The sequence below is a fragment of the Sturnus vulgaris genome, chromosome 5, assembly GCF_052056855.1.
Source record: "Sturnus vulgaris isolate bStuVul1 chromosome 5, bStuVul1.hap1, whole genome shotgun sequence".
NCBI classification, from domain to species: domain Eukaryota; kingdom Metazoa; phylum Chordata; class Aves; order Passeriformes; family Sturnidae; genus Sturnus; species Sturnus vulgaris.
Genome location: NC_142247.1, coordinates 30,694,617 through 30,712,934, shown reverse-complemented (window position 1 = coordinate 30,712,934; position 18,318 = coordinate 30,694,617). Strand labels below are relative to the sequence as shown.

At 53.1% G+C, this 18,318-nt stretch overlaps 1 protein-coding gene across 1 annotated transcript; it reads right to left on the bottom strand.

Annotated features, from left to right (window-relative positions):
* Positions 1-484: 484 nt before the first annotated feature.
* CARD10 (caspase recruitment domain family member 10) lies at positions 485-16,108 on the bottom strand. The gene is made up of 21 exons (XM_088165326.1): positions 16,038-16,108; positions 14,162-14,380; positions 13,705-13,842; positions 13,047-13,372; positions 11,043-11,225; positions 10,537-10,692; positions 10,292-10,417; positions 9,949-10,143; positions 9,726-9,863; positions 8,891-9,006; positions 8,608-8,648; positions 7,863-7,983; positions 7,201-7,381; positions 6,268-6,391; positions 5,675-5,915; positions 5,318-5,387; positions 4,885-4,984; positions 4,412-4,564; positions 2,320-2,441; positions 1,566-1,681; positions 485-1,335 (listed from the first exon to the last, which is right to left on the bottom strand). Exons 1-21 carry the CDS (start codon positions 16,042-16,044, stop codon positions 1,128-1,130), a joined length of 3,081 nt encoding a protein of 1,026 aa, XP_088021452.1. The 5' UTR covers positions 16,045-16,108; the 3' UTR covers positions 485-1,127.
* Between the last annotated feature and the right edge of the window lie 2,210 nt (positions 16,109-18,318).

Here is an 18,318-nt window from a genome sequence, read left to right as displayed (position 1 = left end):
CCACTCTAGGCCCCATCTCAGGATGAGAACTCCACCTTGCAGGGCACTGTCCCCCTTCTCCTAGTAGCATGGCTGGGCTCAGTCTCCTTGTTGTCCCCCAGGAGGGTGAGGTAGCTGGCTTGTCACTTCACGCTAACCAGGACATGGAGGGATGCAAAACTCTAGGGACCCCAGCCAGACACAATTCAAAACTCAAGTGAGTTTTTCCCTGACCTTCCTAAAGCACTCTGACCAAGATCAGAGCTGGGGAGAGGCAAGGGACTGAAAACCAGGGGCCAGGTAGAAAAGGGAGGAGATTTATTCTGTGGCATACTTAGCCTGTCCTCTCCCCACACTTCTTGCTGCCCTACAACAGTAACAGCAGTGCTCCCTCCTCCCCCTGGAGGGCTGGGCAGTTTGGTCTCTCCTAAAGGAGGAGAAAAATATCACGTTGTGCATGACCCATACCTTCCCAGTAAAACACAAGCCCACATCGTGCCACCCATTCCCATTATGAATGGTATTTAATTCTCTTTTACAGGCGGTTTGCCAATGAAAGGCTCCATTAATAATTTACAAGCAATAAAGAGCACAGTTCCTATAAAATGAGGGTTTGTTGCAACCTTAGTGTCACTCCAGCCACAGTGGGTCACAGCTGTATGAGCCATGCTCTCTGTGCCTCGGGGCCAGAGGCGAGGTAGATGGGAAGAAAGGACCCGGAGCACACAGTGCCACCTGGCAGGGGAGATGATGGTGATGGGAAAAGAGCTTCAAATGTGTGTGAGAAATGCTCCTAGGCAGCCTGATCCCACACAGTTCCACTACATTCCCTGTCTGTCAATCTGACCACGTACAAGGGCAGCCCAAGGTGACAGGGAGCAGCCCACAGGGGTGGTTTCCTCCATGATGATGGAAGACGTCTTTCCAATGAAATACAGACAGCTCAGACAGGGGAGGCACTATCTGTTACTTCCTGGATCACGGTGGCCCTCAAGGGGATGAGAAAGGCCACCCTGGGGGACCCTTAGCTACCAGCATCCCCTCAGGGAGGAAGAACACACTGCCTGGAGGGGCTTAGGAAGTCAGGGACCTCTGAGAGCAGCTCTTGGGGACAGGAGGTGCCAGTAGCCACTCTGCTACCCTCCCACTCAGTCATTGCCCTCCTCAATCCACAGTGGGCGGGTTTGCTCCTGGAAGATGCATCCACGAACCACCTTAGGCAGCTCCTCAGCGTGGCTCCAGGCATGGGGCTCCACTCGGGCCCAGGAGCAGGGCAGGGTGTGGAGAGCCCGCTCCACTCCACGGCACACCTTCAGCACCTCCGAGTCCCGCTGGCCTGCCTTCCCCAGCAAGCTCCTACAGAAAACGTAAGGACCAATGTTACACTCAGCATAAAGAGGTGGGGTGGCAAAACCGCCCAGGAATGTGCTTGCATGTACAGAAAGCCAATTATTCCCCTCACAGCACCAACCCCAGCACGCACATCCAGTGCTCTTGCCTGACCCTTGTTCTGTCTCTGAACAGAAACATGGGCTTCTCTCTCCTCCCGTGGTACCCTCCGTCCATGCCACACCGTCTTTCCTCACCTGAGTCCTCTAACATTCTTCTCAGTGACCTCAACATGGATAACGATGGGGTATATTTCACTTTTAATTAGATCCCTCACACCCTCAACTCCCAGCTCTAGCAGGCAGTGTTTATTCTGGAAAGGAAATTGAATAGATTTACTGATTTAAATGGAGAAAAAAATAACCCCAGCCCCTGACAGTTACATTAAATCAAACCCCATACTGTGCAATATCATTGCTTTTCCAATACTAATTCCATTAAAAGTAAGATTTATGAACAGTGCCAATAGAAAAGGGGAGAATTAAAGAGCAGGGTCACCCACTCCATCACTGCCAATCCAACCCAAGAGCTCACTGGACCCCTCTCTCAGCCACAGCTCATCTTCACTTCCCCTTTGTCATCACTGTCACCCACAGCCTCACATTTCTGCCCTGAGCAGAGCTGTTGCCACTCTGGTGAACATGAGGAATGTGAGAGCAGGGAGGTCACTTCTGAGTATTGCATGTCCCACTGCCTCCCCCACAAATCCCCATTTGCCATTTATTTTATCTGAGCTCATCAGAGACTCAGGGAAATGTCCATATCTGCTTCTCCACAACTCCACAGCACCTTGACCTGAAACACTCTCCAAATTACACAGCCCCCAAGCAAGCAGCTCCTTCTCTATCACCATACCACTCTTCCCCCATTCAGCTGCCCACTCCTCTCCCCTCCAGTCTGAATGAGGTGCCCCATCCTGGCCCTTTCTCCCCACACCAAAAGCCTCAGCACCTTCTCCATTGCCTCTCGGATCATGTGGATTCGTCCACTCTCCCTCTGGTCCTGGGGGGCAGTTCTAGGCACAGGGTGGTCCTGAGCGTGGGTTGTGCTGGGATCCCCTCCTGCCAGCTTCTCTGCAAGCCAAGAGGAAATAGGGGGAGAGAGAGATATCAGCCCGTTCTCCCTCTTGTACGGACTTTCTACCTCAGATCTCACACATTTGCTGCTGCACTGGTGCTTATCAAGTTCAGTGTTTATGGATTCTGGATAGCAAGTCTAATTATACAGTATCACACTTTGGCATGGATCTCCTGCAGCTTTCTGGTAGGGAACAAGCAAGATATCACAGCTGAAGACACCTTGCATGGCAAGAGCAGCACCTTGTGTTGTACCACAGCAGCCTAAGCTGGCTCACAGTCATTATCCACCCACTGCCAAACTGTCCAAACCCCTCCCTAACAGAGTATGGCAGAAAAATAACCAGATAGGTTTTCTGCAGGGTTTGAGTGCTACACAGGCTTATAGACAGATCCTGTAAGTGAGCACCATGGGAGGGGGAAGCAAGAGGAGTGGGTGTATGCTGGGAGAGTGGGAGGAAAATGGGGATGAGCTGAACCTTCTTTTGCTGGTGGCAGCCTGCCCAGAGGCAGGACAGCATGCAGCAGCCAGCACCAGGAAAGCAGCAGAGAGGTGGTGCTGGGACAGAGAACTGGGGGCAGAGCTGGCTGTACAGAGCTGCAGCATGGTCATAGCAATGGTCAAAGCAAGGACAGCTAGGTGCCCCTGGTAACTCCCAACAGAGGCTGACACAACACACACACTCAGAGCTGCCTTGGGAGCCACAGGCCCTGCATCCCAGTGTGGCTGAGGCAGGTGCCAGGCTTTAACTGCCCACCATGCTGCTCTAGGCACCTGCCTACACTGCCACAGAAACATGAGGAGGCATCTTAAAAAGGCTTCTAGGACCTGCTTGTCCCTAAGATGGAAATAAAGCAATATTTTTAGCAGAAGGCATGTTTGGAACTGGGTCCAGAACATGTTCCAGTTATGCCAGGTTCCAGGCTGGCTGGGCATCCTCTGCCTGGTGGCACAGTACTTCCCAGGTAGACCTGGATCCTGCAAAACCATGTTTCCTTTGCAGGCAGCAGTCTCTCCCAGGAGATCTAAAGAAAATACAGGCAGCAAACAAAAGAGAAATGGCTTGAGGCTCATGGATTATTTTCCTTCCATCGCAGCAGGCAAAACTGGTAAGGGACAATAAGAGTTTTTGCCCTCAGTGTAAATTCCCAGTCGTAGTAAAAGCAGGTCTCCCGTGCAGTGTGATGGGGACCCTGCAGGGGGCTCAGCAGGACAGGATATATGACCAAGTCAGTCAGTTGAGAAGCCCAGCAGCCAAAATTTTCAGAGCCATCCTTCAGCAAACCAGAGCCTTTTCATTACCTCCTTCATTACCCCACAAACAAATAAACCAACTCATTTTTCAGTCCTGCAGTTGGCAAAGGAAGAACTCTAAACACTGGGAAAAGAGAGCACTGGAGAAGTGGGAGGGAAGGAGGAAAGAGGGAGTTGTCCTCTCTGAACATTCCCTATGGGAGAAATGCCCGTTCCCTAGCAGCCTCTTCAGCCACGTGTCAGCCTCACATCTACTGGCAGAAGGAAGAGGATAACAGCACTAAGGTTGAATCCTCCCATTCCTGGGCAGGAAGAGCTGGCATGAAGTCATCCTGCAGATCCCACATCCACCCAGGGTTTTCATCTCTGGGAACAGCCACCCAGAGCAGCAAGGCAATGCTACACCACCACCCACTCAAGGGAAGAGAGAACATCCCCATGCCTCAGGCAACCAGAAGGGAGGGATGGCTTCCCTGTGGGCCAAAGGGATAGGACACAGTTAAAAATAGCAAGGAATATCTTGCAGACACTCAGCCCCAAAAAGTGACCTGTCAACAGGTATTACAAGGGAAGACTGAGAGATTCCCACACTTACCCTCTGAAGGGAGATCCCTTGGGCTTTCCAAGACTCCCATGAGACCAAAACTCAACCTTCCAAGAAAAGAGCAGCTCTTCATTGGAATGGACTGAGCAATCACATATTGCTGCCTACCTGCTGGGCACACGTGGAAGTCCAGGCGAGAGGTGGGCAGGTCCAGCAGGTTCCTGATGAGCCGTGGTGCAATGCAGCTTGGGGACAGCACCACAGGACGAGGTGTCTTCACCACCACAGGGCGCACCAGGCTGTAAGGCTTCGTCTCTGGGTCTGGAAGACAGCATTGAGGAAGAGAAAGCCAAAGGTGAGAACACAGGAGACCAGGCCCGCCTACAGACTATCCCACTGTTCTGTACCACCTCCTCATCCTGAATCATGGAGGCACCTACCAAAACATCTTACGTCCCAGGAGAGGCCCTACCCTGGTTACAGCACTCACTCATGGACAGAGACTCTGGATGTAGACCCCCTGCCTGTTTTCTGGGATTCCCTTGAGTTACACAGCAGTTTATTCTCCACAAAAAGTTGGATGACCAGAGGACAACTGGGTCTCCAAGGGTGACAGGGCAGGCACAGGGCTAACAGCTCACCTGAGCAGGGGTCCAGCCACAGCTGCTGGGGAGGCTGTTCTGGGCTCCTCTGTGGTTTGGATTTCACCAAGCGCAGTTGGCCCAAGGCCCGTTTCTTTAGCTGGGGAAAAAGTGAGGGCAATAAGGCTGAGAGCACTGCCCTTTTCACACACCTGCACAACTGGCTGCAGAACACCCTCCAGCTAAAAGGATGGAGCACACTTACAAAGAGCAAGGGATTAGGTCTGCCACCCATTAGGTTTGGTCTAGGAAGTGGAGAAGTGGTAGAAAAGTAGCCACAGAGCAGTAACACTGCCTGGCCTAAAAGCTTTGCTTGCTATCCCATCTGCCACCTCTATACAAGTTGGTTTACCAACAGTGGGGCAGATTGTCTCGGGTGGTGAGATGGCCATGCGCACACACACGGTTCTCATCACCCACTTCTTTGGCTTACATTATTTCTGTGGCCTCTCTGCTGCCCAGGCATCTGGCGCTTCTCCTGGATCTTCAAAAGCTGATGAGCTCTGAAAAGACAAAGAGCTTGCACTCAAGCAACTCCACAAGCCCCAGGGACCATAGCTGCTGGGATCCTCTTCACCAATCCCACAGACCTGCTGAAGCATATCAAAACCCTCACTCAACCTCCCAGTCCCTCAATAGCTCCCAAACACTACCACACTGGTGCCCATATAAGACTTGGTCATCCTACACCATCAAGAGGCCAGTCTGCAGCCCCAGGGCCACTAGGGGATGTCCAGCACAGACAAACAGGGCAGGTACCCCTGCCTCCCTCCCTCCTCAGGCTGGTTACCTGCTGTAGTTGGGCACTGTGCCCTTGTCCAGGTCGCGCACAGTCAAGGGATCGACGCGAGAGCAGTACCACTCCAGCCGGCCCTTGTGCATGGTGTCCGTGACGTGCAGGATCTCCCGGCACTTCACGCACAGCGCGTAAGGGTCTGACAGCTCCACGAGGGACACGTTGCTGCGGACATAGAACGAGTCTCCAGAAAGTTTCTTCCCTTCCTCCAGGGCTGCCCGCAGAGGCTGGTATCCTGGAACATAAAACACCGGTCACCACAGGTGGGGACGCCGTAGACAACAGTCACCAGTAAGAAAGTCAAGTCCCCGGCACGGTTGTGATACTCCGGTTTGGGGTTGGGGTGCAGAGGAGGCAAACAGACAGAAGGTCTGTACCTCTGTCCCGTAACTCAGAGGATGCACAAGTCACACCAGAGAGGGAAAGCTACTGAAGCTACAGCCAACCTCTGTGTCTGATATGGTGGCCTAGGACCAAACAGGAGAGGAGAGAGAATAGCTGAGATTAATCTTCAGGTTTGAGTGAAGGGTCTAGAAAGGGAAACAGAGAGCTCAGGTTCAAAGGTGACCCAGCTGCCAGCACCTTACCTTCCAGGTCAAGCTGAAAGATGAGACTAGATGGCTCATCCCAGTGCAGCAGGCTCAGGTAGGCCACCTCCCGTGTGCAGTTCTCCAGGGAAAGCACCTCTTCCTTCAGGGACGGCACCCTCAGCTAGCAAGGACCCAATGCCTTAGTTAGACCTAAGGACTGGAAGAGCACGCATGCCCCAGGCTCCCTCACCCATCAGGGTCACACAAAAGGTGTTATAGAGTGAGGCAGGTCTGGGAAAAACTATATCTGAGGACAAGGCATCCTCATTCTGCCTCTGGCTCCCTCTTCTGCCTCTGAAATACTTGCTGCTAGCCATCACCCAGTCTGGATGGTGGGCCGTCGTGAAAGGAAATGTGTGTGTGCATGAACGTGTGTGGGAGCAGGAGCACTGCCTTGTTTTCAGTTACAGGTGGGATATTAATTCAAGTAGTGCAGCTGTATTTCAAGTGGTGTCATTCTTGGCAAAACAAATGCCCTTCCCTCCTTCCAGGAGCCTTCTGCAGAGCAATTATTCTGTATAACTCAGAAGGGTCACAAAGGCCTGAGAAAACTTGCTCCAGAATTGATTGTTTTGCAATGGGCATGTGCAGGATGCAAACTGCTCTGAAAAACTACAAGGTGACAGACAACTCGAGGGACACAAAGCCATACTGGCATCTTAATTGTGTGACTGCTTTTTGTTCCTCCCTTCCCACACCTCAAGGAAAGGTTTCAGAAGGTCTTGGCATTTTTACATGCACAGGTACACTCAGGTGCCATGAGACCTGGGTGGGTGTTTGTGCTATGTAAAACTCTAAACAGGGAGCAGTCCTGGAAAATAAGAGAAATGGACTTCAAGCTGGGTAGAGGTCATCTTGCACAGGGGTTCATTCCTCACATCATCTCAGGTGCTTTGCAAACCCACAAAAGGAGCCCATTCCCAGACTTACCTCAATGAGCCGGCACCCTTCCCTGAGTCCTGCTTTTTCGACCTGTGAGCCTGGCTTGACCCATTGGACATAAATTCCTGTCCTGTTGCCTCCAAGGATGGAGATGTCTGCTCCAAGCCTCTTCTCCTGGGGTGAGGGGTTGCTGGGATGACCAACACTAGGGAGCTGTACCATCAGTGACCTGGCAAGGAGAAACACCAAGTCTGGCAACTGAGGTTTCCTGCCTTTTCTAAGAGCCAGTCCCCTACGTCTTGTGTCCAGCTATAGGGTGGTTTACTGCAGCACAGAGCTCATGACTCACAGCGTGCCCATCACACAGAGCACACAGAGCTTACAAAGCCTCACACAGCCCCTTCTATCCCACCAGCCCCATCACCAAAGCCAAGCTGGGCTCCCACAGTCCTTCCCTACCTGGACAGATGCATGTCCAGACCAGAGCAACATCTCCACCCCTGCCATAACCAATACGACAGTGCAAAAAACGGAAGTCCTGCTAGGAAGCAAAGACTATAGGATTTTCATTTCTTTCCTCTCCCACTAGCGAGAAAGGGCCTGCAACAGGAGGGGCAGAAAGGAAGAGTCTCCCAAGTATGGCTCCTGGCACCACAAAACACCCCCTCAAGCACCACCACAGAGTGCCCAGCTCAGAGATCAACAGTCACCTCCTGGGGACTTCCTTGCGGCTGGAAAGCGTGGACAAGCAGATCTCCGACTTCACCCTGGTGTACGTGCTGCTGGAAGAAGAGGAGAAGGCCCCCAGCAAGGTGCCAGGAAAACTGCTGCCTAGGGAAGAGCAAAAAGGAGAGGGAGCACTTTACCTGTACATGTTTTGGGGGTGGCAAGGGTCTGCCATCCTAGCATCTGACTGGGAAACTGAGGCTGCAGGGAGGCTTTGAATGGTCACCCTCAAGAAAAGGGTTTCCCATGTTTCCTGAGAACAAGCAAATCTTTGTTCCCTTCATAAGCATTTTGGTCAGGAGGCAGCAGCAGCCAGGGCCACCTGGATGTGCTCAGTACCCACCACAGGCCCTGCCAGCACCAGGAGCTTCACTCTAGGAGACTTACCACCCATCATAAAGGTAGTAGCAGATGAAGGGAATATCCAGTAACACGCCAGGGCAAAGGCATTTCCCTCTTCTATTACCTACTCCCCTCAATAGCTCTCCATGAGTCCAGCAGAGCTGATGAAAATAGCTACCCGCTCTGCAGAGGAAAAGCCAGCTTTTCCAGCTGCTCTGCCTGACAAGGCACGGGGGAATACGGGAATACGAAGGCCTACAGTACTAAGCTGCAGGTTTAGAGTCCTTGCAATGAGCTGCACAAACCAGAGGTGTGAGGTAGGGTAGTTGTCCAACCTCTCTCCCCACCACTTCTTTTCAGCTAAGCCCATTGAGGAAAGCCTTGTACCTGTTCCATCTTCAAGGCTGCTAAAGGAGCCACAGGACAAGCTACAAAGGAGACACAAAATGGATCTGTAAGGTAGCAGCTTTTCCAAAGCCTGTTTGCATCCCATTCTCAATCTCAGCTCCACAGACTTCCCCACCACCCCCAAGCACCCCTGCACCGCCACACAGCTCCCAGCCAGTCTTTCCACTCAGTTCCCATTCCAGGTTCTCTCCTAACCCTGCCAGGCTGCTCTCTCTGGACCCCACAAACCCCACAGAGGAGATAAGCAATCCCCAGCAATCACCTTTTGTAGGGCATGCACCTCTCTTCCCGCTGCCGACGGAGGATGGAGCCAATGCAGGGAGGGAAGGGGAAGGTGGAAAGGCGGTTGATATCCTTCTCACTGTCAGGGGTCCCATCCTTGGGCAGAGTGAGAGACATACTTGCTAACATCTACACCCAGCACCACTTCCCCCCCTCCCTTCAGGCCAGGGGAGCAAACAGCTCCTTGGCTACCACAACACTCTCTAGGAAAATCCACATCCCTCCAAACTCCCAGGGGCACCTTGTTTTCCCAAGAAGATAGCTCAGCTAGACATCCACGACACTGCATCCCCATCTTTTTGCAAAGCACAACCTGTGGGAGCAGTAGCAGATGAATAGACTATCCAACCCTTGTTCTTATATTTCTGTTTTAGCCACCACACACCCAGAGGTCTGAGTAACCTGTAGGACTGCCCATTTCAGAGTGCTCTGGGATGACAGTTCAAGGAGTCAAAGGAAAGAACCTGACTCCCTTAAGAACAACACAGTGCTGCTATAGGGTTCAAAGGAGTCTGGATTTCTCCTCCAGCATGCATAGATTAAACAGCATTTTAGTGAGGATAGCATCTTACACGAGACTGTTGGTTTCTACAGTGTCATATGGGATGAAGAGTTTTCACACACTTTAGGGCAGCATTGGCCAGTTTGCTAGAGACTGAGAGCTTTGCATCTGAGATCTTACACACCATCCCATGCCCAGTCTTCCACCAAATCACAACCCCACGATGAAGCCACTCCAATACCTGTGTGCCCTTCCTGAGCAGTGTCTCCACTGGCCTCAACTGAGGGCCAGCCTCACATGGTCAAGCACTCACCATGCTCTGAATGGCTGAATCCCCTGGGAATGGTGTAACAGAAGTCCCCAGAGTATCCATGAGTACATTCGTAGGGTTGTCTATGAGGCTCCAGGTGCTGCTGAGGTTGGAGCAGAGGGAGTAGGAAGAGCTGCACATCTGGGAGAGAAGGGACTCCATCACCCCATTTGCACCCCCCAGAATTCATTCCTGACCTCTTAGCCTTCCCTCTTGCCACCCTCACCTTGCTGAGGCTGCGGCCACCTTGGCACCGCTGCAGCTGTGCCTCCAGCGTGCTGTTCAGCCCTTCTGCCTGGCTCAGCTTGCTGAGGAGCTCATCCCGCTCCTCCTCCAGGGCCCGCACACGTTTGCGGTACTGGTCCTTCTCGATCAGGCTCTGGGAGTATTGCAGCTGCACCCCATCACGGCTCTGGATGGCCTGCAAGGAGCCAGACTGAGAGCGAGAAGAGACACAGAACCGCACTGCTAATCCACAGCTCTCACCCTGGCATGGCTGGACAAGATCCACTGGGGAAGAAGAGGGTATCCAGAGCCCTGTTATTGCTGCGTGGTGAAAAGCAATTTACCTGGTCCCGTTCTTTTTCAATCTCCTCCAGCTGCAGCAGCACTGTGTTCATACGATGCTTGTAGAGATCACAGTCCTTCTGCAGTGTCCGGTATTTCAGCTGCAGATCTTCCACCTCCTGGAGGTACTGGTAACAGCAAGCAACAAGCATCAGCTTCCCTGAAAGGAACTCCTTTACAGTATCCCTTCCCTCTCTTCCAGGCCCTGCTTGGTGTGCAGGGACAGAGGAAGTGATTAATGCCCTACCTTATCCCTCAGCTCTTCGGCCCACTGCAGCTCGTTCTGCAGGGAGTTGAGTTTCTGACAGAGATCCTGCCGGTCATCTTGAGCTTCCTTCCAGTCATGCTCCAGGATGTCCAGAAGGATCTGTTCACAGCCTGACACTGGGCCCTCACTGGGTTTCTAAGAGGCAAGAGGGTACTGTCACTGTACCACAGGCACCAAGGGAGCAACAGAGCAGGACAGTGACTGGCAGATTGGCGAACCGCCATCATCATCCAGCATTGATCTGCTGTGCACTCCAAGGCACAAGGTCACACTTGTGAGCACAACCAAGAATTACAGAGCTGGAAAAAAGCACCAGTCACTACCCAAACATAATGGCAGCCACCACAGCCAGGCAATACGCTCAGAGGATGGGACAGACCAGCCCAAATCAGCAGTTTCCCCATCTTTCCAGTGGCTATGTAAGCAGCACAGGGGGTGTCCCAGGAAAGGAGATGACCTGGAGCCTGCCCCACCCTGGCAGGTACCTGCAACATGCCCTGCAGCTCCTGCAGTGATGCCGTGAGCCGCTGGTTCTCAGCCCACAGCTCAGACACGGTGTCAGGGTGGCCCCGCTCCTCTGCCTCTCGCTGGGGCAGTGCCGACACCTGTTTCCGCAGCAGGCTGCACTCCTCCTCCAGGCTGGAAACTTTGCATTTCAGCTGGTCCACCTGCAACCCAGGGGAGAAACAGTCTGACACACGTGGCCCTGCACCTCTGCCTTATTAGGAGAGCAAAGCAGAGAAGGTGCAGAGAAGAAAACAGGTCTGGAGGCAAGTAAGGCACAGGCAACCATGTGAAGGAGTATCCTACTGCTGGGCCAAGGTTAGCAGCACAGCTGCACACAAAAGCTTCTCCCCTCAGGGAAAGGAGGAAGATGCACTTGCATAAGCACATTCAGTATCGTCTCTTGGTGCAACAACTTTCTTGCTACCCTGGGGCATCCTCAGTGCAGCTGGCCTTGACCGTGGGTGGATGTGGGACCTCTGGTACACTGTCAGGGCCAGCAGCTGTGAGTATCTCCTAGACAGACTCCTAGAGCAGCTGAAAAACAAATTCACAGCATTAAAATCCATTGGAAGCTAGTCAGTGTGGGACACCACCTCTAGCCTGGGAGGTATTTGAGGTTCAAGCTGCTGGAGGCTGCAGCATCCTCATTCAGGGGCATCATCATTCCCTGGCCTGGTCCCACATTACTCCACCAATATGTCACAGGAGACTGGAGGTCAGTTACTTTTAAGAATAAAAAAGGTCCTCCCAGACCTGTAATAACTGATTAGATTGATCACAGAACCAATCTCACAAGTAAGTAAGGCTTTGAGAGGAAATAGGACAGGAAAAGCCTATTAAAGCCACCAAGAAGAATTGCCAAAATTGCCACGGAGGGATTCAGGAACTGAATTACTTCTGTGAATCTGCCCAAAAGACTGAGAATGACTTTTGCGGACCAGAAACTTCTGGACCTAAGAGTCAGGAGGGGAAGGCAAGCTGAGACGCTGCTTCCAGGGGGATTTCTTCAGCCCACAGCTATCTACAAGTGATTCACCTCCCTGCTCCAAAGAGGCCCAGAGGAGCTGGCATTGGCAGGAACACCGGAAAAAAGGTAGGGGAGGATCCCGCCACTGGCGGAACAGAATGAAGTATGAAAGGTAATCACAAGGCTGCGTGAGAGGTCCAGGCCCAGACTGGTAGGGGGAATGCCAGGAGCACTTAAAAATATAGGTTATTAATAGGTTCAAGGTAGGGCTGTCCTTGCCCAGGCAGGAAACGGGTGCATGTTTGCAGGAGGTGAGAGCTTGGCAGCTGGAGTGCAGTGTCACGAATTCTTTCAGCTATGCAGGGCGTGAGTCTTATAAACGTCATGAGAGCCATGAGAGGAGGCGGTGGGGAGTGGCAGGGAGAATGAAGTCTGGGCCAAAAGGCTCCTAAACTCAACAAGGCAGGCTGAGCAGCTCCAGGCAGCACACATGCACCCAGCGTGGGTGACTGCACAGCCACCGGCCTCACTAGAGAGAGGAAAACACAAACCCTTGAAGGGGAAAAAGTAAATATACACAGCCTGACAGAGTGAGCTGCCTGTGCTGCCCAAAGAGCAGAGCAGGCAGCACAGGGCAGCAAGCACAGGCAGGAGCACAAAGGGCATCTTGTGGTGCATCAGGGGATGCCAGGGAAGGCATCAGCCCTGCTTCTGGCTCCTCTAGTGATGTAGTTCCAACTACATCAGTTGGCAGGAGCTGGTGATGTATCTCCAGCTGCTCCCAGGCAGTGGCGAGCCTCCTGCACTATGCCCATGTCTCAGCCTCTCTGCAGGGCACATTTCCATCACGAGCAGGGCAGGAATCCCCAACACACATCCTGCGTGCTATCAGCTCCTTCATGTGTGCCATCGTGCTCACAAGCCACCACGTGGGGACATCTGTGTGCATCCTTCTGGGCTTTCAGACCCCCCCACCACATCCCGCTGCCCACCCCCGTGCTCCCCAGGATCCTACCAGCAGCTGCAGGTCCCTGCTCCGCAGCACGGCCATGTTCTTCTCCTCGCAGAGCTGCGCGTAGCGCATGGCCATCATGTAGTTCTCGTCCTTCAGCCTCAGCAGCTCCACACTGTTGGAGTCCCACTCCTCTCTCAGCCGCTGGCAACGCTCCTGCACCTTCAGGAGCTCCTTCAGCTGCTGCTCCAGCCGGATCTGCTCTTGCTCCAACGTCTGGTTTTTCACCTGGAGCTGGTGCTCCTTCAGCAGGTGTTCTTTCCGTTGAGCCCTCACCTTCTTCACCTCCATCATCAGGAACTGAGTTAGGCCCTCAGGGCCTTCCTCATCTGGGGAGAGACAAAGGAGAACCTGTTTCTGACTGCTGAAACAGAGGTAACCCCAAGAAACACATTTGCCCAATGCTCTGTTTTCCACCAAGAGGTGACAAGTTCTCCAGAGGGTTTGCAGCCCTTCTTGTCCCAGGCTTATGGCAACACAGCCTGTCACACCTGTATACATGGCCCCCTCCCTGACAGTTCCAGAGTACAGAACTGTCAGGATTCCTCACACACCACCACCATGAACCCGGTTTTTATGCAGGCAAGTGAGCTTGCACAAATTTTTCTGGCCCTTCCTATGCAAGCAGCAGCTGAAGGGAGAACAGAGCACCTGCTCCTACCCAGGATCATAGAGCAGCGCTGGGCTGGTTCCCGCCCCGTGAGCCGTGTGTAGTGCTCTGGGTAGTAAAACTCCAAGGATTCAAGGAAGGCTTCATAGCCTCGCTTTCCACGGCGCCGAAGGATGTCCATCAGGTAACCTGGAAGAACAAATAAAGAGCTAGGATGAATTCCCTGCAAAACAGAGAGAACACTGTGTAGCCCCACTTCATGATATGAAAATGGCATCTCCACCAGTTCTGCTTCCACCCACAAAAATGGGAATGGCTAGAGAAAAGAGCATGAGGTGAGAGCACTGCCCTCCTCTGTGTGCATGCACGGGGAGGCCCTGGGTGCAGAGAACAACAGAGAACAACAAAGATGAGGGAGCAGTGCAGTCCGTGCATCCACTCTGTGTGAAAATCAGGTTATCTCCCCCAAACTAGGCCCATCCAAGTGCAAGTTTGTGTCTTCTCCCACCTGTCTGGTTGCTCTTGCAAGGGAATCGGCACGAGTTCAGCACCTCCTCCTCATCCTGCTCGTCTATGACGCGGCACTGGCGCAGGTACGGGGTGAGCTTGGCTGGGTTCAGGGAGCGGGTCAGCTGGTGTCGTGCACTCTCGATCTTCTCCCAGATGCTGTCTTCTTCCTCCTCCTGCTCTGAGAGGCTGCTGGCTTGGAGAGATGCATTCTCCACGGCTGGAAGGATAAAAGGAAAGGATTATATGATGAGGAATGATGGAGGAGCACAGGTAGCAGGCATGAGTCGGCATGGCAGAACATGAGTCGAGGTATGATCCTGCAAACGATCCATTGGTCTTGCAAATGGGACTCAGATATATTAGAAAACATTTTATATACAAATGAGTTCAGCAGGATCTCGAGTGTCCACCTAGAGCCTTAGATAATGCAGAAGGCAAGTGGTACATAAGGGAGTTGGAAACATATTCAGTAGGAAGTCTAGAGAAGATATCATCCTTATCTCTCAAACATTCTTAAATCCTCCCAGCCATCACACACCTTCCCTTTTGTCCCACTCCTGAGAATGGGAAACTCTCAGGACCAAGAGTTTTCACAGTCTGGAACATGCATTCTCATACTGGGGCTGGAAAAGTATCCAGCAAATGAATCCCTGGCACTGTGCACCAAGCATTGGTGACCAAACAAGTTCTCAAGGGCACCATGCCACAGAGAAGCTTGGCTACAGGTACTGGAATCAGCAGGGAATCACATGAGCATATCTTTCCTGTATCTTCTACACAGCTGTACAGAACCCTGAAAATACATAGCAAAAAGGCAAGCACTCTGCCAACCAAATAAAGCAAGAGAGAGCCCCTCAAGTGAATGGGCCAAAACCTCTCAAAGCCATGGTGAACCTGCTCCTTTAAGTCCTACAAGCTGTGATGGAGCAGGTATACACAATGTGCTCTCTCTCCAGCTGTGGATCAACTCAAACAGTTTTATCTATTTGCACTCAAGAAATGAAGTCTGCTTCACTGGCCAGCACAAATCCTTTCAGCTGTCAAGGCAAAGCACAGCAAAGATCTCCTGAGACTTAGAAGCCATTTCTCCTCCAACATGTGCATGGTCACCTGCTGCTCTGGTGCTGGCATTAAATTCAGCTTTGGTAGCCCAGGCACACAAACATCCCCAGGGGCAGGGCAGAGGTTCACTTTCCATGGGGGAAGGAAACGTCTTAAGTCTTTTTCCTTTTCTTTGGAAATTTGGGGGTGGAGCTCTGTAAGTGTTTTGGTTTTTTTTCTTTCTTGTGGTACAAATGCAGAAATTAAACTCTCATTTGGGACTCTTGCCACATAGACATAACTTTGCCGGAGAAGGACGCAGCAGCAGGTCACAGAAGCTGAGCTGTTTCAAACTCCACAGCAGATTTATCTCTTTAAGTCAAACTGTTTCTCCAAGAAACTTAAGCCGGCTGTGCAAGCTACGACCAGCTTCTCGGCAGGCAGGCTCGGCAGAAAGGGAAAGGGAGAGGGAAGGACAGAAACAGAGGGGAGGAGTGGGCAGAAGGTTCCAGAGCCGATAGCTCCGCTCCCGCCCAGAACAACCCCTTCCCTCCCGGGGTACCCCTCTCCCGCCCGGGCGGAGGGAGCGCTTCCCTTTCGCCGGCCTGAAGGCGCTCTTCGAGAAATGCCAAGCCGGAGGCCATTCCTGACGAGGTGGCTGGGGAAGAGGATAAGAAGCGCAGACATTCCCCACCACCACCACTCCCGATCCAGTACGAAACTCACGTCCCGGGGCGATGCCGACGAGCAGCCGCCGCCTCTGCGGCAGAGGGGGCCCAGCGGGGCTCTACCGGCCCCAGGACCCCATTCCCGGACGGGGGCTCGCCCCTTACCTGCCATGCCCACTCCGGGCAGCTGCTCCCCGCTCCGCTCCGCTCGGCTCCGCGCCGCCGCCCCGCAGGTGTGTCTGAAGCGCCCTCCCCACCCCGCTGCACTTTCCCACCCTCTTTCCCTGCCTCCCTCCCTCTCTCTCATTCCCTCCTTCGTCCGGCCGGCTGGAAAAAGCCAGCAACCCCCCGGGCTATGAGGAGCTTAGCTCTGCCCACCTCCGGGGGTCGCGGGGCACTCACCGGCGGGGCGGGGGCGGATCCCCCTCGGCCACTCCCGGTTTCTGAGAGCCTCCGGCTGCTCCCACCTGGGCGAGCCAGGGAAGGGCTTTTCTCTGCGTGTGTCCTGTCTTTCTAACTTGCCTCGGTCCCCAGCCCCGGGACAGAGCGGGTCTCCGGAAGGATGTGGCTCGCTAGCCACTTCTCTTCTGAAACGCGCCCGACAGACCGGCGGGGGAAGGGGGGTTCCCGCCTTTTCCAGGATAGGATCGGGGTCTCCTCGGCAAGGCACAGCTCCTCCCAGCTCTGCTGCAAAGAAGAGATTCATAAGGATGAGGCTTCCTTTGGTTCCAGGGCTGCAGAAATTGTAGCCAGGCCACCCAAGTTGGAGACCTGGTTCTGGATGGAGGGGGAATCCAAGCAAGGGGAAAAAATGGAAAATGCTGAAAAGATACCTACTCCGGGCCAACAAGAGATCCCACAGGCTAGATTTTAGCCCTAGTCCTCAGCTGTGTCGCTGGGTGGAACTGGGTGTGGAGACACCCCAGGGCAGTGTGATGGGGATGTACTCCAGGGCATGCAGGGGCTTGCAACCTTGGCCTGACCCGGCCCTGAGTTGCCCAGGCCAGGAGTGGATGCTGGGAAGCCTTCCTCTGGTCCAAGTGGCCACAGCAATCCCAGGAATGGACCTGTGTGTCCACACAGCATCCCAAACAGTTTGCACATAGTACCCTCCACACCTGCCACGTACTCAGTAGCCCAAATCAGCATATCACTGGACAAAGAGGCTTCTGGGACAGATGGAACTGGACACCAACATCAAGCCTCTCCCTTCAAGGCTAAGATGTTTTTCTCTAGCAACCCTATTTCACTCTCATTTCACCACTCTCAGCTGTGTCAGACCTCAATAGCCAGGCTACACAGCACAGGCTCTGTACAAGAAATTCCCGATGCATTCTCAAGCTCATAAGAAATGGGAGTTCCCTGATTCTCCCCAGCCTTGGAGTCAGCCCTCAGGGTAGCATAGACTACTGCTGTGCATCCCTGCAGGGTTCTGAACACAACATGAAGGAGCCCTGCATTGCTCCTGCCCCTGCCAACATACTCGAAAAAGGGAAGTGCCTTTAGCACCCCGCCACTGCAGCTTCTAGTCCCCACGTCTGCACGAAAATCTTCCTCTCCTCGTCCACATAAGTGAAGAAGCAGATGTATGAACTGGGCCACCCTTTCCTAAAGAATTTCCGCTGCACCCAAACTGAACATCTTCATTCTTTTCTCCTCCAGGGCCAATGGCAGGGCTCCTGCACCAGTTTCAGTAAGGTGATTTGAGGGAAGGGAGGCTTTCACAAGACCCTTTCCCCATGCTGCTACGTTCTTTTCAAGATCAAGCACAACCACCACCTGGGAACTGAGAGTGCATCTGTGTGATTGATGCACAAAGCACACAGCATTTTTTTGTTGCAAAGTATATACAGATATTGAGCCAACGCCAGGCACTCACACGCTCACGAGGCTTTCAGCAAACTGCCCTTGGATGGCATCCATCCCAACAGGCACTCATTGACACTCTGAGCACATGAATTTGTTGTCGACTCACCCTCCCTGGGAGGGGTCCCAACAGCCCCCTCCACTGCCTAGTAAGCCCAGCACTGCACAGCTCCCACACAGAGGGCGCACAGTGACCCAGGACCACCAGCAGCAGGGCACAGCTCCGTATCCAGCCCTTACCTCCAGCCAGAGGCATCCAGCTGAGTGATGAAAAGCAAGTACAAGCAACGCTGCCTGCTGGGAGCCCGTTCTGACTCAGGCCATGTCAATTTTTGTCTGCTAGTTGTTCTCTTGAAAACAACTCAGATCTCTCTCTCTCTCTCTCTCTCTAGTGAAAAGATTTCCTGAGCTGGATATTATGTGGTGGTAGAAGATAAGATCTTCACAAGCCTGATAAAAGTCCCAAAGCAAGAGTTGGTTTCTCTCATCCAACTCAAGGCTGATGACAAAGAAATCCTCTTCCTCCACCCACCCTGACCCCACGGGCAGTGGCTGCACTGCTTTGTGACTCAGAGCACTC

Excerpts from the sequence above, each read along its gene's own strand:
- CARD10 (XM_088165326.1), bottom strand. Across the intron at positions 4,565-4,884 it reads GTGGCTGGACCCCTGCTCAG|ACCCAGAGACGAAGCCTTAC; the intron begins GTGAGCTGTTAG and ends GCTGTCTTCCAG. Across the intron at positions 1,336-1,565 it reads AAGAATGTTAGAGGACTCAG|GAGCTTGCTGGGGAAGGCAG; the intron begins GTGAGGAAAGAC and ends CGTTTTCTGTAG.